This window comes from Podarcis liolepis, assembly GCF_965112155.1.
Source record: "Podarcis liolepis genome assembly, chromosome: 6".
In the NCBI taxonomy this organism is placed as follows: domain Eukaryota; kingdom Metazoa; phylum Chordata; class Lepidosauria; order Squamata; family Lacertidae; genus Podarcis; species Podarcis liolepis.
This window is the reverse complement of record NC_139559.1, coordinates 78,251,512-78,276,896: the sequence shown is the minus strand read 5'-3', so window position 1 is coordinate 78,276,896 and position 25,385 is coordinate 78,251,512. Positions and strand designations below refer to the sequence as shown.

Sequence of the window (25,385 nt, the reverse complement as noted above, 5' to 3'; positions counted from 1 at the left end):
CCCTATTCAGGGAAGCTTTTAATGTATGATATTTTAGTATTTTTTGGTTTCTGTGGAAGCCGCCCAGAGTGGCTGGGGAAACCCAGCCAGATGGGCGGGGTACAAATAATAAATTATTATTATTATTATTATTATTTTAATATTTGCATTTCTGAAGTAGGACAAGTGCTGACATGAACCTTCCTCTTCCATTTTAAGAATGAATATGGGGCATTTTCTACTCCAAGCCTCAGGGTCTCAGCTTCCAATCTGCACAGGTATTCAAGTATCTTAGGGAAGTGAAGTGATAGAACAGGAGAATATGCTTTTGAGCTGAAAACAGGGTTATGGTATGGTGGTTGAATGTCATTGGTTGTGTGAAAAAAAATGAATGCTTTGGCAAAGAAAAAAACACAGAAACAATGCAAAAGTGAATAATTTATTAGATCTTTAATTGAAACATTTTCCACCTCCACTATGTGACTTGCTGGAAGGTCTTCCATTGTTTAAAAGTACACAACACACCTAAGGTTAGCAGAACATTTGTGTCGTGTTTTAAATGCATGTTAAATGCTTTTACGCACTGTTGAATAGTTCGGCCGACCGTGCATCTTCTTCCCAGAGCTTGAAAGACAGGGAACTCAAAACGAACCTGGAACGATTTAAAGGCGCATTGAAAACACACATTTCTAAAGTAGAAAGCTGAAAAGTTTGGATAATAAGAAAAACTAAGGCGGAGAGCTCGTGAGCAAAAGTCTGCTCCTGCTATGGGCAAAGAGGGAGGGAATTTTTACCAAATCTGTCTTCCCTCAAAAACACCCTACGGCCAGCAAAAGCTGTTCCAGGGGTTTGGGGGACCATTAGGAAGAGTATGGAATGCAATAGGGGATGGCTGCAGGGAAAAAGTTAGCAACATCCCATCAGGATGGGACCCATGCAGACCCCTCTTGTAAATGGAAAGAGCATTTCCTTTTGCAGGGCTGTGGTTTTGAGTTCTAAGGGATCCAAGGCTAAAACTGTCTCTGGAACAGCTGTATTTTACTGTAATGTGCTACCCTGAGAACAAATTAGAAAGCAGCAAGAAAGACTAAGCAGAAGATAATTTAGTTTGCTCCGTTTATACTGCTTCACTTGCTGCTCTCTATCCAGTAAGGAGGATTACAAAAAAGCAGCTAAAGATGCATACTGTATTTGCTATGGAGGTGTTGCTGTTTTCCTCTGGACACCATGAGATTGGAAGACGGTTAAAAATATAGAGTTGAGGCCAGATCTTCAGTTGGTAAACAGCATTTAAAACTCTACCAACGTAAGCAGAGAGGTTTACACTTGCTGAAGGCCTGGCAGCCCAAAATTGCGCTACTGTTAGTATGAGGAATTTTTTAAAAGTACATTTTAAGGCTATAAACTTCCATGGGTACCCTGGTAAGTTAACAAACAGGGGCTATGTTTAGTAAAATAACAAACTATTACTAGAGATCTGCTAGATGACCACCTAGCGCAATGCTAAGAGAACACCAGAACCCTTTACTAGAAAAAAAAAGATGTATATATACAAAAAAAGGATACAGCAAGAAAGGATACACTTTGCATGACACAGTATTACTGCAGTATTTAGGCAGGAATGTTTCTAAAGAAGAACAGCAGAATGCGGTTTAATCCTTTTATTCTCTGTTACAGCTTTCATTCTTTAGACTACCTATTTTAAAACAGTGGTCAATTTTTAAATCTTCAGACCAAATGCACCAGGAACTCGGGAGAACAGCTCTGAATCCAATACAAAGAATATAGTATTAACTATTTGATCAGTACAATGCCAGAATATGCACCAGAATTCTGGCTTTTTGCCATGCTCAAAAGCTAAGCATTTCTGTCTCCAATGTAGTTTTTGCTAGAAGTTAGCCAGCTCTAGAATGTATTAGCATGGTCCCGCTACAATTCTGCTGGCTACCCAGCCATAACAAATATATCTTTAAAAATATTTTCTGGGAAATGATGCAGCAGGAGGCCACTTATCATGAGACAACTTTTGTCTGCTACTTTTGCTCTTTTTTTAAGCATAAAAACCAATCGGGAAAGAGTGGTTTTTGTAACATTCGTATTCCTTGAGTGGAGCCTATCTCCTGCTTATGGCACTGTGCTGCACATTTGCTATTCTGGTGAGATCAGGGGAGGGGAGAAAAAGAGGAATTCCCCCAATCTTGCACTGATCCTTGGAGAGAGACAAACTTGGAAGGAGACAGAAACTTGCCTCTGCTGTTATGCAGAGGCAAAGAAAGTCAGAGACGAAAATCTGTCCCTCCCCCTTCAGGAGGAGGAAGGCAAGCACAATTTCTGACTGGCTACCAAAGCTACAGGACCACAGCAATAAGAAATATCCATCTTTAAAAAGACACTGCAATACAATGGATACATTATTTTCATCTGTAGCTATTTTTGCCAAACAACTGATGGAAATTATACAATCGTTTTAGCAAAGGATACAAGGTTATGGAAGCCAGTAACACAACAGAATGCAATTTTATTTATAAAGGTCAAACTTCAGCAGCATGCTCAACCTGCAATTTGCCAGCCCCCCCCCCCCCCCGGTCTATGACCATCAGCAATTCAGGATGGTAAACAAAAACGAACGTTGCGATTACTGGAAAATACGGATGAAAACACTCAAAACCAACGCTCCGATTTGCTTCCAGATGGTCATTTGCAATACTACAAGCATACTCGACTGGCTAGATGTGTCTTTTTTTAAAATGAATGTGCATCTGCGTCTAGGGCCACCTGCTGTTAGTTATTGCATCTTCAAGAAACAAAATCCTAGGGGCAGTTTACAAACATAAAACATGCAGTATCATAAATGATAACAAAGCGATTGTAGCAGCCATACAACTTGATCTTAGATCAAGGGCCAGAGACCCCACAGTTCTAGGAGAACCGTGGAAGAGGAGCCCAAAGGCCAAATTCGTTTGCGCTCTGACATTCTGTAACTGATGACACAATGATTGCAAAAAGTTATATTTATTAAAAAAAATCTCAGCCAGAAAGAAAAAAACGTGCTGCTGTGTTGATCAAGCAGAAGTTAGAAGTCTTTTCTTAAACCAGCTCCTGTTGGTGGTCAAGGCCTGTTTGTCACCGGAAAGCAAACCTGTGTCTGGATTGTACCACTTCGATGACACATTGATGGGACGTTGCTCACACAAGGAGATTCCTGTTGCACATCGAAAGCTGGCGCACCAGGAAGGAGGCTAGTAGGGAACGCATCTCACCACCTAGTTTTCTAAGTCAAGTCTAAGTCAGGTTTACCAGTTCAGACGCAATGCAGCCATGCTCTCTGTGTTTCGCATTTTTTTAAGTTAGGAGGGCAAAATGGAATACAAGGGAGTTTACTTACCTTCAGGGTCTTCTCCCCTTCTCTTTTCTCCTTTCCTCTTTGGGATCCGGCTTTGGTCTTGCAGATCGAGCAAATTGCTTGGTTTTATTAAGGAATAAAAGTCTTGATGGCAAGCGTTAACAAGAACAATTTATAAGCGGTTTTGGGGGATGCAAGAAACAAAGACTATGGGGCACAAAAGCGTCACAAAATTACGATACTTCTTAATCTCTATTTATTAAAACTAAAAAAGCTTGTTAGACCACCTCAGCTGGAGATGGGAGAAAAATCTACCTCACTTTGCCTTCTTAGTGCTGCAGAGAAAGATGGATGTTAAAATAATTGTTGCTGTGTTGATGCAACCAGAACCAAGACATTGTGGAGCCGGAAAGAGGAATGGAGAAGAGACTGGAGTGGTGGGTGGAGTTGGAGGGGTGTGTGTGAAGCAGGAGACAATGAGCAGCATGCACTAGTACACTTTTGTTCATGATAAGCTATGGTTTATTTCTGACTATGGCTTACTACGGAGGTGGGAGCTGTGGCCCCTCCAGCTATTTCTGGACTGTGACTCCCATCATTCCTGACCACTGGCCATGTTGGCTGAGGCTGATGTGTGTTGGGAGTCCAACAGGTTCACCAGCCCTGGCTCACTGTCATGCACAAAATGGGCCAGTAACTGTTTTAATAACTGGTTTTCCATTTTTTAAAAGCAAAAAACAAAATTTGTGGATGGTTTGATTGCCTTGACCCTCCTGATGTTTGGGGCTAGAATTCCCATCATCCCTGACCACTGGTCCTGTTAGCTGGGGGATGATGGAAATTGTAGTCCCAAACATCTGGACGGGCAGAGTTTGCCTGTGCCTGGCCTTGATTTTCACTTCATGACTTCACTGGGTTCCACTCAACTAAGTACAAGAAGCTGGCTGCAGAGAACTACGTAGGAGACAAACGTTTGAGGGCTGTTTTAGCGAAGGCAGCCAGGAAAATAAGTGTATTCCTTTGGTGGCAGTGGAGAGGACTGAGGAACACAGGAAAAGGACAAATGAGTGAAGGACTCTGCTAGCTGGTTCGCTCCCCTCCCTCTCACCTGCGCTGCAACAACCATGTCTTCTGTTTGCCTACAATTTAAATGGGGACAAATAATTTGCAAAGAAACCTTGCTACCAAAAGCAAGATTCTAAAAGCAGGCCCAATATTTAACTGAAAATGAAATGGAAAGCTTTTCTTTATTTTAAGAAAAGGATACGACCACCATAGGCTTGTCAAATAAAACATATCCATTGACTTCTTTCAAAGCTTTTGCAGCTGCTCCTTCATTGGGAAGCCCAACAAATGCTTGTCCTTTCATACGGCCTTCTTTCATTAAGCGTATATCGAACCTAGGATAAATTGCAAGACGTAAATGCTTCAGCTGCCCAGTACATATCGCAACAGATGAAGGAAGGAGCCATGATTTGTTTCAGTAGTTCTCAATAGGACTACAGAAGAGTCCTGCTGTACAAACAGCCTGCTCAGGTTCTTGCCCGATTCTGACAAAACAGGTATCTTCTGATACATCACTATACATTTCAGTTTCCCAAGCTGTGGCACCCATGGAATAAAATTGCAGTTCTGTTACTAGAACAACATTCTGTAACAGAATTACAGTTCTCTTAAAAGAACAGCATCCTCAGTTGGTACATGTCTACTCTCTTTCCCACACCCCTCCTTTGTAACATCCTTAGCCATCTTCCCAATTCTCCTAATTCCTTTCTCCATGCCCTATTTTTTTCCAGTGCACAATTTATCCCTTCCCACAATCTCACTTTCTCGGCCACATTTCTTTGACTCAACTTTCTCCTTCCACACCCCGGTGGCTTCTTCTCTCTCTCTATTGCCACAGGTGGTATAGGCCCTCCCGATGCCCACCCTGCTGCTCTCAATCATAATGTTTCATTATCCTCTATGATCCTCACTATAGTCTTTCATTAAAAAGGGTGCTGGAAAACAGGTGGAAGCATACAAGTTCATGGATATATCATTTGGCTCACCAAGTCAAGAGCGGCTCAACCTACGGAAGAAGTCACCCAGCCATCACTTACATTATACGTTCAGTTTCTGATGAAAAGTCAACGTATCTTCCAAAGATAAACTTCAAATCCTGGGATTTAAATAAAAGCAGAGCAGGAAGAGTTAGCTACTTCTGCGGAAGGAACCAAACACTTTCTGCTCAATTCCCACTTACCCTTTCTTGAACTTGTTTAGAGAGATTCTTCACGTAAATTCTACAATTTGGCTCACCGGGCTCATAATTTCTGAAGACAGCAAGAGTTTCCATTTCTTGAGCACAGAAAAAAAAAATATATAGCTGTAATCTCCACTTTAGCCAATAGGCTTAATTAAATAATTAATTCTCAACAGAATGTATATTTTATGTGAAAAAACCCCAAATCAACTAAGCAACATAGCCAAACAAGCTCATCACATTTAAATAAAGCAACATCCTCATTGCGTGTCATAAAAAAAATTAATGGTAATAAAATCACCTTTATGGGAGACTCTGCCTTTTTCTAGCTCTCTTTTAGAAACAAATTCCGAAGGTATTTCATCGTCTTCTTCTTCCTCTTCTGTCTCTTCTTTATGACTGGAACGGAGAGCAGGTAAGATTTTTCCAAACCCTTCACCAGATATTTCATCAATGGCTGCATAGATGTCTAAGACAATTAAACACAGAGAAGGTTTAGTTGGGACGTGATCCTGAGACACAAGTAACCTCAACCAAATTAAATACAAGATAACGTGCTACAATCCATGTACATATAAACACGTTTTAGTTGACACACACAGCATACCATTGTTATGCTGCTCCTCCAAGCTTTTCTGAAGAATGCCAGGGCTCTCTGAAGATATGTGAAATTCAATTTTTTTGAGACCTACAGGGTGCGGCTGCTCAAACACATCCGAAGGCGACAGGGCTGGGTGCAAATTGCTGTTCAAAAAGACATCATAAAACTTCGTTTAAAGCTTCTTTACAAGAAAGATTATGCACAGAATTGTTTACTCCTTAATGATTTTACATTTCTTTAAAGGGGTTGCAAAAAGGGTTGCTAAGCACGTTACAGGTAAGAGTTGCAAGCAATATTCTGGTAATACTGTTTTTTTCTTACAATATAGTGCTATATACAATCACACCGCTGGACAATCTATATTTTTACTTGCTGAATATTTCTGACAGTTCAGTCAGGTAATTTCTCAAGATATCCATGTACTCATTACATAGCAATCATCCACATTCAATACTCATATATCCATACCTGTGGGAAGCAAGCTGGGAGACATTTAATAAGTCTTTGATCTTTCTCTTTTTTCTTGTACGGTGCGGCTTTGTTGGGATCCGTCGTTTGGGTTGGAGGGTTGCCAATTCCATCAACTTTGTAAATCTGAATTATTAACACATTGAATACTTTATTGGAAAAAAGCATTTCAACAGAAAATATGGGGGGAGAGTTAAACTTATCAATGAAACAAACCTCCCGCCCTCAGGGTTTTAGAGTTTGGCTTTTAAAAGAAGACTCTATTTAGTAGATGCCTGCTGCAGACAAGGTGATGTTGACTACTCTGCCATTTCTTCCACTCTGAACCCTGGTAGATGGAGAACTGGGGAGAACTGATTGGGAAACACACACCACTGCCCTAAGAAGAGTCTGGTAAATGAAAGAGAAGGAGCAGCCAGAGCAGCTGTCTCCTTTGGTTTCAGTTTCTCTGAAAGATAATGTGCTGATGAAGTCCAGTGAAGCTCAAACCTCACCACACACGAAGGGAAGAGGCTATTTCTCAGATCTAAACTTGCTATAAGAAAGGGATGGGAAGAAGGGGGCATCTGAAATTGAGATCAATTTTGAAGGGTCTACAGACCAAATTAACCCCTATCAAGTTAAGGCTGAGGTATGCTTTCCCTACCTATTCATTTCTCTGAATTACATCAGTTGATTCCATGCTCTATAGGTCCTCAAGGGCAAGGCCAAAAGCTTTGGGGATATATATTTAATGGATACGAGATGTAACTATTTGCCGGAAGCACCACACAAAATGCACTATTTTAAGAAAAGAGTATTTTTTTAAAAAAACAAAACAAAACAACAACCCTACCTTGATACTCAATTATGGTTAAAATATACTTTTGAAATACTTTTAGCAAGGTTTAAAATTAGTTGAAAATATATTTACTGCTTGTTAAAAGAAATCTAGCTGGTACTAAAGTGGGCTTCTATGTTACTGCTATGTATTCAAGAGAGAAAGAGACAGAGACATTGATTACTAAGGCACAGGTAATTCCTAAACTATGGGTTCCAATCCCATAGTTTAACTATTTGCTAACTTTTACAGTTTTATTTTGTTGGGAGCCACCCAGAGTGGCTGTGGAAACCCAGCCAGGTGGGTGGCGGCTGCTTCGTCTTCTTCTTCGACTGCAAAATATCACTAACTCTTTGCAGGCAGAGAAAAACAAGGACACCAACTTTTACGCAGGGAGCAGCAGGCTACAAAATATCACTAACCTTTCTTTTTCCTCTTCATCAGCACTTTCATACTCAGATTCATCTTTGCTCGAGTCCTGGCTGTCCTCCTCTTCAGGCAAAGGAGGTTCCTCAGGAGGCAGAGGAGGAATGGGAGGGGGTAAAGGGATATACTCTTCATACTAAAGGAAGAATAAAATGTACAACCTTTTTGGTATTTCAGTTGTTAACAGTTCAAATGCAAATGTGTGTAAGTGTGTGTGTGTGTGTGTGTGTGTGTGTGAGAGAGAGAGAGAGAGAGAGAGAGAGAGAGAGAATATATATACAGTACTCAACAAGCAAGTGTTCTGCACCACAGTCTAGTTTTTGACATTACCGTATTTTTCGCTCTATAACACGCACCTGACCATAACACGCATGTAGTTTTTAGAGGAGGAAAACAAGAAAAAAATATTCTAAATGAAACAGTAGATGTATGATTTTTGTGGTTAATGCTGTGGCCACAGACATGTGATCTGATGGTGAGTTTGGGGTGACCCAGTGCAAAAATCCTGAGGATCCATGTGGATCCGTGCTTTGTAACCACGTTTTAAGTGGGGAGGGAAGGAAAAGCACTCAAGGGATAAGGAGCACGCGTGGGGTGGGTGGAGAAGCAGCTTTTCTGCGAGCTGAGCAGGGAGGGAAAGAGCACTGTGGCTTTAAAGGTATACTTAAGGTATTTGCCCTGTGCCTGGGGTTTTCTCCATTTAACAGTTTGCAGCCTTTTTCTTCTGTTCCTTGTTTTGAGGCAGAATAGATTTGAGCAAGTGAGGAGGACTTGGATTGCAGGGGATTTGCCATTAGCTGTGTAAAAGCTCTCCTCCTTGCAGCCTTCTACTTTGTTTGTACAGGTGGCTACTGGTATCAGGTTCAGTTTGAGTGATAAGCAGCCACCAGCAGCAATAAGCAGCAACAAAAAGCAGTAGGGGCACTAGGACCCAGACAATGCTCAAATCTATCCTGCCTGAAAACAGCTGAGAAGCGGGGGATAGCCTTTTCTTTTACTTCCTGGTTTTCACTGCTCGTGGCTCAGAGCTCCAGGTTGGTTTTGGGGTTTTTTTGCTGCTGGTTGCTTAAACTTTATCCTTCCTGATCCAAGCCCTCCTGTCCCTCTGCAGCCTCATTGCTCCATTTAGAGAGCGCTGGGACCTTTGCTAGCTGAGGCTGCAGCAGCTGTTGCCGGCTACTTTAAAAGCGCCTGCCTTCTCCCGGCTTGCTATGGCTCCCGTCTGTCCCTCCTCGCGTGTAAGCGGCTGCTGCCCGCTTTGCTGGCATGGCTCTCCTTCCCTCCCTCCTCCTCAGCTCCTCCCCCTCCTCCTGGCTGTAAAGCAAGCAAAGCTAGAGCCGTGCAGAGCCCTGCAAGCGGCTCCGCTTTGCTTGACTGACGGCAGCCATGGCTCCGGTCGAGTGCATTCACTCCGTAACATGCACAGGCATTTTCCCTTACTTTCTAGGAGCAAAAAACTGCGTGTTATGGAGCGAAAATTACAGTAGATTATCACATACCCTCTTGTGGGCAGTGATAAGAAAGGGTTTGGACAAAAGGCCATAGCTACTGCATCACTCCTGCAGCACAACCAGGAAATATAGGTCAAGAGTGGAGACTGAGGAAAGAACAAGGTTAAGAATATTTATGGTACAATTTATCCCACCATTGTACCAACAGAACGTGGGGCAACCACAATGTAAAGTGCAGATTCAGCTGTTGTGAGGGATGGGCAATATGCTTTAGCAGATCTCGAGTACAGAGTTTGACTACATCAATTGCATCTCTTCTTCTTCTGAGAAGAGTCAATATACAACTCAATATGTTGAACTTATATTTCAGTAATGATAGGAAATTCCCATTATATTTTTCAAAGCACACCTTTTATGGTCCACGTGATAATGAAGAACAGGACCCAAAGATGGAGTGACACTTCTAACTGAGGAGTTGCAAAAGTAGTTTGATATGGCATGATAATCAGCTGTTCAAGGGGGGAAAGCCAAAAATGCCACTAGGTTCACACTCCTACTTGCATCCTAGCCAAAAATGCTAAAGAAAGGGGCATCTTAAAACTATAAATACAGTGGTACCTCTGGTTACAAACTTAATTTGTTCCAAAGGTCCATTCTTAACCTGAAACCGTTCTTAACCTGAGGTACCACTTTAGCTAATGGGCCTCCCATGGCCACTGACACATGATTTCTGTTCTCATCCTGAGGTAAAGTTCTTAACCCGAGGTACTACTTCTGGGTTAGCGGAGTCTGCAACCCAAAGTGTTTGTAACCCGAGGTACCACTGTACAATGTTGCATTTATTCACAGTGCTTCAAGTAATAACAGTTTCATACCATAGGAGGTCGAGGAGTAACTGGCCCAAAGGGAGGGGGAAGATTCATTTTGTTCATAAGATGCAAAACCTGAAAGATAACCAGAGCAACTTAGCATCTTCTCCAAGTACTCAAAGATGAATACTTAAGTAAACATGCCATTAATTGTCATGGGACGAATATTATCCTTGCCACAACCGTTCAAGTATCCCACATAAACCAAACTTGTTGCGTATTTTATAATGGTTTTATATTTGCCATAGCTAATGGGCAGGAAATGTTTCATCTGAAGATTAAAATGTCACTTTTCATTTCTTAGTACAGAAAGTATTGATCTGATGTGTAGAGCTCTTTCCTATTCTAATTAATTCAAGTGAAAGAAACAAGCAGAAAGAAAGAAACAAGCAGAAGGTTCATGATGTTTGGGTTATTCCTTCAGAGAAGCTGCATACAGCTGGCTTAAACTGGTTCTCTTATCTCTTTCTGTCAAGGTCATGCTGACTATAATAAGAGGCCAGAAGGAGCCTGGGTGTGGTGTTCTGTACATAGTATGCTTAGTGTTAAGGTTTAGTCTTATTATAAGTTATTGTAAGTTTAAGTGAAGTCTGCTGCAACTGGATTTCTTATGGACAGTGCCAATCCTGAATGTATTAGATTTGTGACCATTATGCTCATTTGCCTTTGGTAGCAGTAACGTTCTGCTGGATGAAATGCCTCTGGTCTATTTTTTGGGAATCTTGCAACGTATTTAAGTTTTTACTCTGCTAACTATACTTTGGAGTTCTACTCTGCATCAATAGTGAGTAGAATACATGACATAAAATTTTGGAACCATAAAAAATGAATAATTCTACAAGTTATAACAAGTTGTGCTTGCCAGACAGAACTAGATTTAATATATCTACCTAATGTGATTTATTTAAGGACTTTTTTCTCACAGGGAGATGGGATACTGAGATAAAATAATTTGGCAATACAGGGAGATATATGTACAACAATTATAACAGAAACAGTGTAAAATCTTGACCTAGGCAGTAAAACAATATCAACTAGTTTGGACATATTTGAAAACATGGTTACATACTTTCAAGCATCTAACAATATGGACTAGAAGTTTGGCCTTTAAAAAAAATTATTGGAAAGAAAATTTAAAGAACCATGTGATTTGTCATTTAAGACACGGAGCAAAACCACCCCTAGATTCTGCAATGAACACGCATACCTTACCTACTTCTGCCATGGAATCCACGATGGCACACATGTGACCCAAAAGCCAGTACTGGCACTGACAGGCATGCATATATTTGAGCAAGGTGGTAGCTGTATGGTGCCTTCAGACCATAGCTGATGGCTGAAAACAGTGCTTATGAGAACATACTAAAAATATTCTTACTGCTAAAGGTGATCCAATAACTCATGCTGAAAGTCTTTGTGAGCTCCTTTGCAGTCACTTTCAAATTAATTGATGCCACTACAAACTCAAATAGGAGTGGAGTGATGCAACATTTACAGCAGAATCCTATACAAAAGTAAGTCCCACTGAGATCAATGGAGTTTATTTCAAAGAAGCAGATACAGGACATAAGCCCTAGTCAATAATTTACAGCTGCTTAAAATAACAATTTGGCAATACCATACTAGTAATCCCATACTAGTATAGGGTTTATGTATTGAATTTAGGTTGGGGACGAGGATTTACACTTACCTGCACATAAAACTTAGGCACACTTGCCAAGGCATTTGCTATGTTGGCTAGGATTGTACTGGAAGGTGGGGGGTATCGATATTTGAGGCAAGAATTTATAGGGAAAGTTAACCTGTGAGGGGAAACAAACCAACCTTAGAAACAATTCAAACCTATTTAAAAAAAAGCTTCACTATGCAGAAGAGTTCAATATTTAGAGTTTAAAAGCACCAAACAAAGAAAGCCCTAGCTCACATACCAGGAATTCTGAAACATGAGAGACTGATTCCATGATATCTAGGGATTAATGAAAATATTTACCAACCACGGGATTGTAATGCTTCTCTTGGTTGAACAGCAGCTCCCAACACTACAGGAGACATTTGAAACTAAAGGGAATTTCAAAAGCATGTTGATCATAGAACTGGGAGGTCACCTGGCCTAACCCTTACTCAATGCAAATACGCAGTAGGAAAAAATGTGTGTGAGCAAGCTGCTACACACTCGTAGTAGCTCTTAAATACCAATCCATATACAATAATAGTGACAGGCAACAAATATCTGCAGACAGAGGTTTGTGGAGCCCTCAGAAAACTAAGTGTGGCAATCTTTTTAGCACACAAATCTGCTCTGTTGCTTATCACATCTGCTGAAAGTTCCACATCCATGCAAGTATCTAACATTGGTTCTCCCAATGTTGCTGCACTCTGAACTATTGCTTACTGACTGGGGGCAACGGGAATTGGAGGTAAACAGCATCTGACAAACTACAGGTTAGCTACTTCTGTTTTAATCAGAAGCAGGAAAAAAACGTACAGTGGTGCCCCGCAAGACAAATGCCTTGCAAGACCAAAAACTCGCTAGACGAAAGGGTTTTGCGGTTTTTGAGCTGCTTCGCAAGACGAATTTCCCTATGGGCTTGCTTCGCAAGACGAAAACGTCTTGCGTTTTTTGCAAGTTTGTTTCCTTTTTCTTAACACCGTTAATACAGTTGCAACTTGACTTCGAGGAGCAACTCATAGAACGTGGTGTGGTAGCCTTTTTTGAGGTTTTTGGCGATTTTTGAAGCTTTTCCAAAACTTTTCCGACACCGTGCTTCGCAAGACGAAAAATTCGCAAGACGAAAAAACTCGCGGAACGAATTAATTTCGTCTTGCGAGGCACCACTGTACTAAGAAAAGGGTAGTGATATAATTGTAGGAACAGAGATGATGTGATTTATTCTTGGAAACCAAGCTAAGAAAATATTACTGGTCTCTCATATGTTTGCCTAAACATGTTCACAAATGGTTTAAAGGCTAGGATTCAACAACAATTTTTGTATACAAAATCAGAACTCAAGTACTAACCCATGGCTAGGAGCAATTCCACTTTCTATCTTGAGGCAGCCTAGATCTTTCTGTTCTTTCTCTTCTTTCACTGGTTCTTCAAGGCTAAAACACACACAAGAGCAATCTACTACATTATGCGGTATGTTGAAATAACCCTAACTGTAAATGAACGCCACTGTGTTTGGACACAAAGTGCATTAAAAAAAAGTCACCAAGAAAATTTGTTGTTGTTCATTCTTTACTTGTGCAACATCTATTTGGAAAATATGCCAAATGAAGGACAATAGTAATAGGGGTAAACATAACACAATATAAATGACTAGATATGGCAGTTTCTATGAAGTCATAACTCCAATTTTGGCTCATAAATATGAATCCCCACTCAAATCTATTTTGTTCAGTTGTTGAATTCTGTGAGGTAGCTGTAATTTATATTCCAATAAAGGTGGTGAATAAGATGAACCATATATGTAAAAATCTGTATTTTTGATTCTGTTCAGTTCTCTTCCCTTCCTATGTTTGCTCAGTGAAGGAAAAAAAAAACAGAATTGTCTTTGTGGCAGAACTCCTAACTTCTCCAGTCCCAGACAATCTGACCAAAATTTATCTTTGAATGTGTCAAGGTCTCCCCAGTATGATGGTCACACAGTAAAAATGGAGTGGAAAAGCATATCTGCTATGTAACCACAGGAACCTAGCCTAAATAAGGCTGTAATCCGAACCCCACTTACTTGGAAGTCCTACTGTATTCACCAGTACTTACTTCTTGCACTTCAGATCTACAGTATTAATACAATGGGATCTGAAGAAACAACCTGGATCCTCCTGGATCCACCACAGCAAAGTTTGAAGGAGTTTTTGGAAAATACTTTCAAGAATCTTAGAAATATTTTATAAGCCCACTGAATTTGAAAATACAGAAGCATCTACATACCTTTTGTCCTTCTCGCTTTCAGAAGATTGACTAAGTGCACAAACACTGTCTTGGTCCTTTGCATATTCAACTACCAGAGTGTGGCCTAGAAGGTTCAGCTGATGCAATCTCGATAAAGCCTTCAATTGAACACAACATGCAGTTAAATCAACTAACATTTAATATGCACTCTGACCCATCAACGTCTCAGTTTATTCCTTTCTTCTCCCCTCTTGCAATTTACTTTGCCTAAAAACTAAGTAACACGGATAGAAAGTTTGTTTGGGGGAAGAGCAATACCTTTCCATTTAATCCCTCTTAATGACCAAAATGGATAATGTCCCGACCGTTGCCTACAATTTTATACCAACTTACCAGCGAGAAAGGCATGCTGAAAATCAGTGAGAATTACTTCTCATTGCAGAAAAGTCTTGCTACACATGCAGAAAATTGCACTGTTAATGACTATGGGATTTAATTGCTTTCTTGCCAGTTCTTGAACTGGACACTGAAACTTATACTTCTGTTCCGATAATGTAAGTTACTTATAGATATCTTATCCATATCTTTTATAAATTTCCTACTCCAAGGATTTTACACTTTTAAGTTAGATAGACGATAGAAGTTAAGAGAGGCAAAGTTAAGATGACAACAGAATGTCTGTCATCTTAATACAGAAAGAGCTGTAAAATATAAAGCTAAGCAACTCAATATATTTTCTGTTTCTCTACAGCAGGCTTCCTCAGACTGGGCCCTCTAGATGTTTTTGGCCTACAACTGCCATGATCCCTAGCTAGCAGGACCAGTGGTCAGGGATGATGGGAACTGTAGTCGCAAAATATCTGGAGGGCCGAGGTTGAGGAAGTCTGCTCTACAGTCTTGAACACTTAGCGGGTAGCCTGCATTTGCACATTTACAAGTTAAGCAGACCTGTTTTAATATTAGCATCTAATATGTACACACAGTCATCAGTACCATACACTGTTGCCTTTATGCTAACAGTTAATATTCATTTGCTAAAGTGTGCTTGCTGTTTTCTAACAACACCTAAATATATAATTATCTAAAGCATTTTGGAGGAAACTTATCCAGGCATGAATGCTCTAATGCAAGTCCTCCCTCCAATCTTAATGGAGTTTATTCTAAGTAGATATGCAAACAATCACAGCCTTACAACCCAATCCTCAGAAATAAATCTCATCGAAATCAATGGGGTTTACTCCCCAGGTAAGCAGGGTTAAGACTGCAGCCTTAGACTTATCTTCAACACTTTGTTTCTGTATTGAAAGGCAAACATCTTGACCTACAGCCATAGAACACTACAGCAGAAAAGAAATAAAGAAATAAAAGAAAGAAGATCTGTAATGGTCTCAAATACACACCTGAGTAGCTGCATTTTCATTCGGAAAAGTAGCAAAAGCAGTATGTTTCTGAGTGGGGGAAAGAACATGCCAAACGTTGAATTTCCAATATAAGCAGAGAGAACATTAACACACAAATTATCCAATGTATTGCAGAATTTTAAACGTGAATGTGGCTGCACCTAAAGGCAAAGCAGGAAGGGCAACCATCTTTCTTTCTCCTCCCCTTGTTAGAACTGGAACACCAAGAAAGAGTCTAAGACGTGGAATCAGTACTTTTTGAGTCCAGTTTTCTAACCAGCTCTGAATCCCCTATTTAACCAGTTTCCTAGTTTTCAGTAAATACCTGATTGCCACTTTACGCTGCTCTGCATTCTGAGTAGAGGTTACTCATAGACATTTGTAGATATATCTTGAGCCGCTTTGCATGGCACTCTTAATATAAGCAGGCACGAAAACAGAAGAAACTTGGCTTTGTGAGCAGGCTCCAAAAGAGAAGCTCCCAGACACTTTGCTCCTCCCTGGTCCTTTCTGCTGCTGAACTAACCCAACATTTGGTTTAGTGTGCAACGCCACACTGGCCATTGTATTTTATTTTTAACTCTTTATCACACAACACTTTGAGGTCATTATTATTATTATTGTATTACTATTTTAAAGCAAGTGGTCTATAATTTGATACAATAAATATATGTGCCAGATGTTAACAAATGGTCAAAGTGTGCGTGTATATCCATCTATCTATCCACACACATACCAACAAGTATGTTAGTATTATTTATTTATTACTTTTGTGCCCTGCCCTATAATCATAGATTTCAAGTCCATTCTCCGCGTTAACATCACAATCCGGGCCGGATTTAGGTTTGTTGAGGCCCTAAGCTACTGAAGGTAATGGGGCCTCTTATATGTCCAGCTGTCCTTTCTCAACAACAAATTGTTGCTTTTTTGTGATGAATTTATGCTATATGGTAATTTATGGACCTAATAGGTATCTAAAGACATTTGCATAAGTTGCCAAGCAGCCAGTCCATGCAGAATATAGGCACCCTATATATAGAAATGAGCAAACCAGTGATATTTTAGGGAGCAGGCGGGGCTCATTACTTACATCATCGGAGCCTACACAACACAAAACACAGTTGCTGTATGTAGGTTTTATTTTATTTGTTTTTATCTTATATTTTGGAAATGTACATCCAGGTTTTTTTCTTTACATTTTTGGGGGGCCCCTAAGAGAGTGGTGCCCTAAGCTATAGTTTGTTTAGCTTATATGTGACTGGCACTGATCACAATATAAAAACAAAACAAAACAGAAAACATGCAATAAAAACAAAAAACCCCATAATCCTCGCTCCCCCCCCCCCGCTTTCAGAACACATTTTAAAAGGGCATCAGATGTCAATCAGCCAAAAGCCTTGTTGGAGAGGAATGCTTTCACCTGGCGCCTAAAGGTGTACAGTGAAGACACCAGGCGGACCTCCCTGGGTGGCATAGGTGGTGTTCCTATCAAGGCTTAAGGCTAAACAAGAAGCGCCACCTCGCCTGACCTTCCTGCCCCTGGTTCTCCACCTGCCACATTCTGGTAGAGAAGCGGCGAATCCGGGGGAAATTATTATTATCATTAATTGAATTTATAGAACGCCCTATACCCAGGGGTCTCAGGGCATGCTCGCAAGGTCATGCGCAGCTCCAGCCAAAACCGACACTGCTTCTGCCGAGGCTTCTACCCAGGGCTGGATTTAGCTTTGATGAGGCCCTCAGCTACTGAAGGTAATGGGGGCCTTAATATGTCCAGCTGTCCTTTGTGAACAACAAATTGTCGCTGTTTTTTGCGTTGAATATAGGCTATATGGTAATTAATGGTAGCTAAAGCCATTTGCACATAACAAAGTATGTCTTTTGTCAAAGTAATTGTTGAACTGAAATACAATTAAGAAGCATATGGGGGGGGGGGCACAAGTCCATGGGTAGGCAAACTAAGGCCCGGGGGCTGGATCCTGCCCAATTGCCTTCTAAATCTGGCCCAGGGATGGTCTGGGAATCAGCATGTTTTTACATGAGTAGAATGTGTCCTATTATTTAAAATTTATCTCTGGGTTATTTGTGGGGCCTGCCTGGTGTTTTTACATGAGTAGAACGTGTGCTTTTATTTAAAATCCATCTCTGGGTTATATGTGGGGCACAGGAATTCGTTCATTCCCCCCAAAAAATATAGTCTGGCCCCCCACAAGGTCTGAGGGACAGTGGACCGGCCCCCTGCTGAAAAGGTTTGCTGACCCCTGAGCTTGTTTAGCTTAGGCACTGGTTCTGCAACCTTAGAAGCTTCTTCTGCCGCCCGAGGCAGCTGCCTCCGTCTGCCTAACGCCAGAGGCGGCTCTGGCACCGCGGCTGCCCCCCGAGGGCGGCATTTCACGCCCCGGCCGCCCGCCCCAGCCGCGCCTTCCCTACCAGCCTCCCGCGGTCGGACAGGACCCGCACGGAAGCGGCCCCGAAGTGCCTCAGCAAGCTCTCCTTCTCCGAAGCCGTCAGCGAGGCGGGGAGGTGCCGCACCAGCAGGATCCGCCCGCTTCTCCCCGGCCGCGGCGGCCGGGCCGTCTGCTCCGAGCTGGGCGCCGCCATGTCGCCTCGCCGCACGGACTGAGCATGCGCCCTGCAGCCCCTGACGCCAGCCGCCGGGAAGGAAAACCTCGGAGAACCGGGTGGGAGAAGTGGTAACCTCGCGAGAGTGAAGGCGTTCTCAGGAGGGCGAGGACCAAAGGGACCGTCCCGTCGCTCTTTCGACGAAGAAGTGCGGTACTCAATCGAGATGGAGGGCTGCTTTGCCCTTTGATAGCAGACGAGCGGAAGACTTTTCGCCTGTGGCAGTGATGATGATGATGATGAAGAAAAAGAAGTTGTTTATAGAGTGTCTAATAATACCCACAGAGTGTTCATGGCGGATGCCTGCGTTCAGTTTAGCACCGGAAGTTTAAGCTGTTTCTCTAGATGCCCTTTGGATTGGGCATGCGCTGTAAGGGAAAGAGAGGTCCCAGTGGGCGGTAGTGTTCAAGTGCTGGCGGTAGTAAAGCGAAGTGGCTTCACGTCGGTTTCCAGCCTTCTCTGTTTCTCAAACTTAGGATACCACCCACCCACCTATTGTTGGACTACAATTCCAATGAACCCTTAGCAAGCAGTATCAACGATCAGGGGTGATGGGAGTTGTTGTCCAACAACAGCTGGGGACCCAAGGATGAGAACCAAAAAGCCATCGCTCTTTGCTTCAGTAGAGAATAATGGAAGCTGATGCTGTGCGGGTCTTGCTTCTAACCTTTAACGTTATTCCTCTGGTCAAAGGCTGTTAAACAAAGGTTTTTAAATAAATTTCCAGCCGATCTGTCCTTATGGCTTTTTGATTAATTTACTGATTTAATCCATCTATCCTTATCTCTTTTTGATTAATTCACTGATTCAATCCACATACGTTTTGCATACCAAATTATGAAGGGTGGAGACGTGCTGCTCTCAGATCATGCACAATCTGTTGCAGATATATTTAAAACAGCTGACTTTTTTTAAAAAAAGAAAATGTGTTGCCTGATTAATCAGGGACTGCTTTTAATTAACCGAAAAAGAAAAAGGCTAAAAGGTCGCAGAATCTGATAGACGCTTCTACAAAATTATGAATCCTGGGAGGTGTCCCACTCTTTTTCTACTGTAGATACAGCTGTGCTTATTTTCCTCCTCTTGGCATTTAGATAGAATTTAGGTCTGTTCTCTGTCGTTAGAAGTAAGAAAGAAGCTGATGTTTATATAAGATACAGCATAAGGGCTCTCTCTGTTAAAGACAGCATTGCACATATTTCTTACTAGTAATTCAGAATTTAATGCACAAGAAGAATCTCACTCACTAGTAACTACGTTTTCTTCCACTTTTTTTTGGGGGGGGGGTTTAGAAATGTGACTGACTCATCACTATAGCTCTTCATAAATCACAGAGGGCGTCTGTCACTATAGGTTGTAGAATGAATGGCAGGCTTTGGCCTGAATTAAAGCTTAATTTTAAAAATGTGGAAAGCACTATGAAATCACTTCATTAACGTTACATACTCTTCTATTCAAAATCTAGCCATGTGTGCATCTAACACTAAAATAGTAACAGGATATATAAGCCAAAATGCATTGCCTCTAAGCACAGATGATGCTCATCAAAGATAAATGTTGCATTTTATGGCTACAATCCTAATGCTCACTTATCTGATGGAGAGCCGCATTGAAATTGATGAGAATCACTTCTGAACAAACCTGGATTTGCTCGGACCATCAACATGACATTTAAAAAACTCATGAATATTGTGTTGATTCATTTTGTTTGCGGAAGTGGCTAAGATCCAGCAGTAAACCCTCCAATCTGTATATCAGAATATCATGCAGGTTGTGGGGTCTTCCATAAAGCTGTTTATCTTTTATATCATGAGCACCTCTAGAATGAGAGTTGCTGCCATCATCATCATCATCACCACCATCTGTCCCACTTACTACTTTTCAAGGTTATTTCAGAATTTGGGCTTTCTTATCCTACTTAATACAGTATTATAGCCTGCCTTGCTTAGACAAGAAGTATACAGAATATATAGAATATAAGTTGCAATGTGGAATATTGAGGCTGACAAAGACTTTGAAAATGGTCTATTCTGTTAGTGGCAGGAAAGTGGGGCTTTTAAAATTCTGTAAGACCATCCCCATAGCTCCGCAGAACTCCTTTTCCTGGCCGAGTTCACTAGTGAAATGTAGAGCAACCCTGGATGGGTTATTAGATAAAATTGAGTTTTGCTTTAGAGTCAGCTTATCTGTCTCATCTGTGTAGGTAGTTTTGGAAATTCCAATAATATGATTGAGTTTCACTTCTCAGTTTGAAGTGAACATCAAAGGCACACCAAAAACAGAATATAGAGACACTGAGGGCCCTGCCATTTTGAAAATCGAAATGGACAAGGAGATTCTGTTATCTGATTATTCAGTATAAAATACTTGGCTTTCATTGTGATTTTCTGGCAGCGGGGAAGATGAATTTGTGGGTTATATTCTGTCCTCTTAGCGTTTTGCAGGGATGAATAGTTTGTGTGGGTTTTCTTTTCCTCTAAGCTACTTTTGTTCAGTGAAAATAAATGAAACTGACAGTTTTTCCAAAACCCTGCATTGTGCCTTAACTGTATGAGAACCAATTTACAAGATCCTTTAGAAGATAAATTATAACAACAAAGTCAAAATCCTATTCAGACAATAAGTTTGAAAAAACGTTGTTCATCGTTCAGGACAACACGTTAATCTTCACTCACTGATAAATAAAAAGTGCAAATGAACTTGACGTTTGCAAATCCTTTTAAATGCTCCACCCACTCTCAGGATACAAGAGTCTTTGTTTTAGGGTAATTTTTCACATTAACTAAAAACAAAATCCGATCTGTTGAAAGTGAAGGTGATGACTAGGGGGAAAGGGATGGTTTGGCATATCCTTAAACTGTAAGCTGATTGTGGGCAGCCATTTTGCAAAACAAATGTAAAGAAATAGTGGGTTGGTGTCAGCATTGTACATTCAGTGATTTCCCAGAAAATAATGTCACCATGAATTTAAAAGACAGTGAGCCAGCCTGCTCTCTGAGGCAACAGTAGGTCTGCCATATTCCTGATGTGATGTTATAGCCAATGATTCCCAGACACCATGTAAAAATAGTGTTATGTACTGAAGTTCTCACCCTGGGCCAGCAGGGGGATACTGTAGATAGTTATGCAAATGAAGGGTCGAAAGTGACGTTCAGTGATTGGATAGTTTTAGAAAGTTGTTACAGTAACGTGGTACTGGAGCTCTATATAAGCAGGCTGACTGAGCCCTTCAGTTCAGTTCTGTCCTGGCCTGTGAATAAACAAGAGCTGTTTGAAGAATCGCTCTGTCGTCTGATATGTTCACCCACAACTTAACAAATAGGTATTGGTATCACCTGGAAGCTGTCTGTGGACAAATGCCAGCTCCCTCGGCCTATAGAGCGAGATGAGCGCTGCAAGCCCAGAGTCGTCCGTGACTGGACCTAATGGTTAGGGGTACCTTTACCTTTAGTGTAGTGTTGGTAGGCATTATGTCTCGCATCACAGGGATGCGGGTGGCGCTGTAATTGAAATCATTGAGCCTCTTGGGCTTGCTGATCAGAAGGTCGGCGGTTCGAATTCTGCGACAGGGTGAACTCCCATTGCTCTGTCCCAGCTCGTGTCAACCTAGCAGTTCAAAAGCACGCCAGTACAAGTAGATAAATAGGTACCACTGTGGCGGGAAGGTAAACAGCGTTTCTGTGCGCTCTGATTTCCGTCATGGTGTTCTGTTGCACCAGAAGCGGTTTAGTAATGCTGGCCACATGACTCGGAAAGCTGTCTGTGGACAAGCGCCAGCTCTCTTGGGCTGAAAGCAAGATGAGCTCCACAACCCCATAGTCGCATTTGACTGGACTTAACTGTCCAGGGGTCCTTTACCTTTACCTTTATGTCTCATGTCACTTAAGGGCAAGAAAAGTGTGAGAGAGAAAATACTGGGAGGTTAGATGCTAAGGTGATGACTTATAAATAGTCAAAAGTGTCCCCACATTGACAAAGTATTTGCATGAATTTCTAGCAAGACTCTTATCGTTATTTGTTATTCCTGAGATTCAGACCTAGAGGGGAAATGATTGCAATAACAATGTTAGAATTCAATTCATGCAATTGTCAGTTGACAAAATTAATCCTAAAATTCATATTTTGCCTAGCCTTGGAGTTGACTCATCTTTTCCTTTCAAACCATTGTGTTTACTTCATGAAAACCTGCATTTTTATCACCAAAAATATACTGTTTGCAGCCATTTGACTGGATCTGGATCTAAATTCAATGATAAAATGTATATGCTTTACTCTGTTAAGACATGCATTTCACTGCCTAATATAAAGTGTAATTTTTTGCTTGTGTTTTTAAAAGCCAATAAGCTAAGTTGGTTTTGAGTTTGGATGTTATGAGATTCACTTTGCAATATGAGTGAGAGAAACACAACAACTTTGCTTGCATAGTAGGGGTTTATTGTAGCAAATAAAATCGAGGTTCTGGATGCAGATACAGTGGTACCTCGGGTTAAGAACTTAATTCATTCTGGAGGTCCGTTCTTAACCTGAAACTGTTCTTAACCTGAAGCACCACTTTAGCTAATGGGGCCTCCAGCTGCCGCCGCGCCGCCGCTGCACGATTTCTGTTCTCATCCTGAAGCAAAGTTCTTAACCCGAGGCACTATTTCTGGGTTAGCGGAGTCTGTAACCTGAAGCATATGTAACCTGAAGCGTATGTAACCCGAGGTACCACTGTAATGCGTTCAGCAAAGTTTAGTATGTCCTAGGGTTGCAAATTTGCATACAGACATGTTTTGCAGGTATCTTGCTGAAGCGAAGGAAAGGGGAACTTAGCAAGATAGGATGCACAATGCTGCTTTAAATTTTAAGTACTATTCATATATGCTCATCCACTATTTATAAATAAAATAATGACGGAGTCAAAACTCCCCAATATATAACTTGTGCTTTATTATACTTCTCTAAATGAAACACCAACACTGCCAAGGAAAGTTTTCTTTTTCTTTTTTTCAATTTTCAGTTGACCCCTTGCACTCCCTCTTTTAATCCCTCTAGTTCTGATGACGCTGTTGAAATATAAACTTAGGAAGCACAATTATTCCCCAGCTCCATGTTCCTCGAGGAAAGTGTGCATGCCACATCATCCCTTTGCACAAGCTGCCCACTCCTTCCTGCACATCTGGCCAGACTCCTCGCTGTTTTCTCTGCAGCTGGATGATAGGAAGGAATTGTTTCTGAGAAGTTGTATCGCGCCTGGACCAATAATGCTGTATTACGGAGATAAAAGGGAGCATGTTACAAGGCAGAAGATTTACAGTCTCATTTCTTTCTTTGTGCATGTCATGTGCCTAGCTGGTCTGACTCTTCGTGCTGTTTCCAATTATACATGTCAAGGCACAATATTCTTGCAAACATGAATGGATTAAAGATGAAAGTCCGCTTCAAGCTGTTTTCCAAACCATTAGGTTAGGGTAGTTAAGACTGTAGTGCAGGACAAGGCTTTTTTTCAGCTGGAACTCACTAGAACTCAGTTCTGGCACTGCTCAGGTGGGTGCCATTGCCATTATAAGAGAGCAAGGTGAGTTCATGGTGAGTTCTGTCACTTCTTTTTCTAGAAAAATAGCACTGGTGCAAGATATGCTATCCAGTGGTGCATCAGGGTGCCTTGACAAACCAATAGTGAAGCAAACTTCAGGGGGTCATTTAACAGGAACATATGGGGACCCATATGAACCGACCTGGACCCTGCGACCATCATCTGAGGCCCTTTTCATGCGCCTACTCTAGAGCAGCGGTTCTCAACCTGTGGGTCCCCAGATGTTGTTGGACTACAACTCCCATCCTCCCTGAGCTCTGGTCTTGCTAGCTAGGAGTGATGGGAGTTGTAGTTCAACAACATCTGGGGACCACAGGTCGAGAAAGTCTAGAGCATGGTGACATGAGTGTGGGCCTTTTTCCATGGTGGCTCCCCATTTGTGGAATGTTCTTGCTTGGCGCTGCCATTATATATATTTAGGTGCCAGGCAAAACTTTCCTCTGTAACCAGGCCTTTAACTCGCATTTTAGAAGTGTGTTGGGTGTTTTTAATGTATTTCCCTCCCACTCCCCCGGTTTATATGTGTGGGGTTTTTTGTTGTTGTTTATTTAGTTGGCTGGTTGTAAGGCACCTTGGGGTGTCCTGGGAAAGATAAAGTGACTAACAAATTTAATAAAGAAAAAAACATAGAAGAAGCTTCCTTATACTAAGTCAGGCCATGTGTGGGGTGCTTCACTAACAGGCGGCTGTGCCAGAATCAAGTCAGGGGGGTTTACCATGGCAGTCAGGGCATCCAAAGACATTGGGGCAGGACTCTCCCAGCAACCCACATGATCCCAGCATCTAGAAGAGCCCCTCCCAGACTGCTGGCCCCCTCCCCAAGATCCAGGTCTACATTCTCATCCCAGTCCCTCTTTTCCCTTCTGACCAGTCTTCCAAGATGTCTCCAGAAGGCTCAGGACAGTGAAGTACTTCTTTGAGCAAATAAAGATATAGATATATATGGTGACAGCAGCCATGAAATTAAAAGACGCCTGCTTCTTGGGAGAAAAGCAATGACAAACCTAGACAGCATCTTAAAAAGCAGAGACATCACCTTGCCAACAAAGGTCCGTATAGTAAAAGCTATGGTTTTCCCAGTAGTGATGTATGGAAGTGAGAGCTGGACCATAAAGAAGGCTGATTGCCGAAGAATTGATGCTTTTGAATCATAGTGCTGGAGGAGACTCTTGAGAGTCCCATGGACTGCAAGAAGATCAAACATATCCATTCTTAAGGAAATCAGCCCTGAGTGCTCACTGGAAGGACAGATCGTGAAGCAGAGGCTCCAATACTTTGGCCACCTCATGAGAAGAGAAAACTCCCTGGAAAAGACCCTGATGTTGGGAAAGATGGAGGGCACAAGGAGAAGGGGATGACAGAGGATGAGATGGTTGGATAGTTTTCTCAAAGCTACCAGCATGAGTTTGACCAAACTGCGGGAGGCAGTGGAAGACAGGAGTGCCTGTCGTGCTCTGGTCCATGGGGTCACGAAGAGTCGGACACGACTAAATGACAACAACAACATGAACTGGATGGTAGAAACTCATCCAGAATCTACCAGATAGTTATTTTGCCTTCAGAGAAGACTCCCTGGAAAAGACCCTGATGTTGGGAAAGATGGAGGGCACAAGGAAAAGGGGACGACAGAGGACGAGATGGTTGGATAGTGTCTTCGAAGCTACCAGCATGAGTTTGACCAAACTGCGGGA

General features: G+C 41.7%; 1 protein-coding gene across 4 annotated transcripts; it reads right to left on the bottom strand.

The window, feature by feature from the left end:
• Window positions 1-404: 404 nt before the first annotated feature.
• Window positions 405-18,134, bottom strand: RNPC3 (RNA binding region (RNP1, RRM) containing 3). 4 transcript variants are annotated; one of them, XM_083511161.1, is made up of 15 exons: window positions 17,928-18,134; window positions 15,498-15,545; window positions 14,137-14,255; window positions 13,221-13,304; window positions 11,893-12,004; window positions 10,209-10,277; window positions 7,879-8,018; window positions 6,637-6,762; window positions 6,175-6,311; window positions 5,869-6,036; window positions 5,568-5,662; window positions 5,425-5,483; window positions 4,590-4,722; window positions 3,361-3,441; window positions 405-1,606 (listed from the first exon to the last, which is right to left on the bottom strand). In XM_083511161.1, exons 1-14 carry the CDS (start codon window positions 18,096-18,098, stop codon window positions 3,367-3,369), a joined length of 1,536 nt encoding a protein of 511 aa, XP_083367287.1. In that variant the 5' UTR covers window positions 18,099-18,134; the 3' UTR covers window positions 405-1,606; window positions 3,361-3,366. The 4 variants fall into 4 exon arrangements, with proteins under 4 accessions (XP_083367287.1, XP_083367288.1, XP_083367286.1 ...); XM_083511162.1 differs by having other exon boundaries at window positions 405-631; XM_083511160.1 differs by having other exon boundaries at window positions 3,365-3,441.
• Window positions 18,135-25,385: the final 7,251 nt, after the last annotated feature.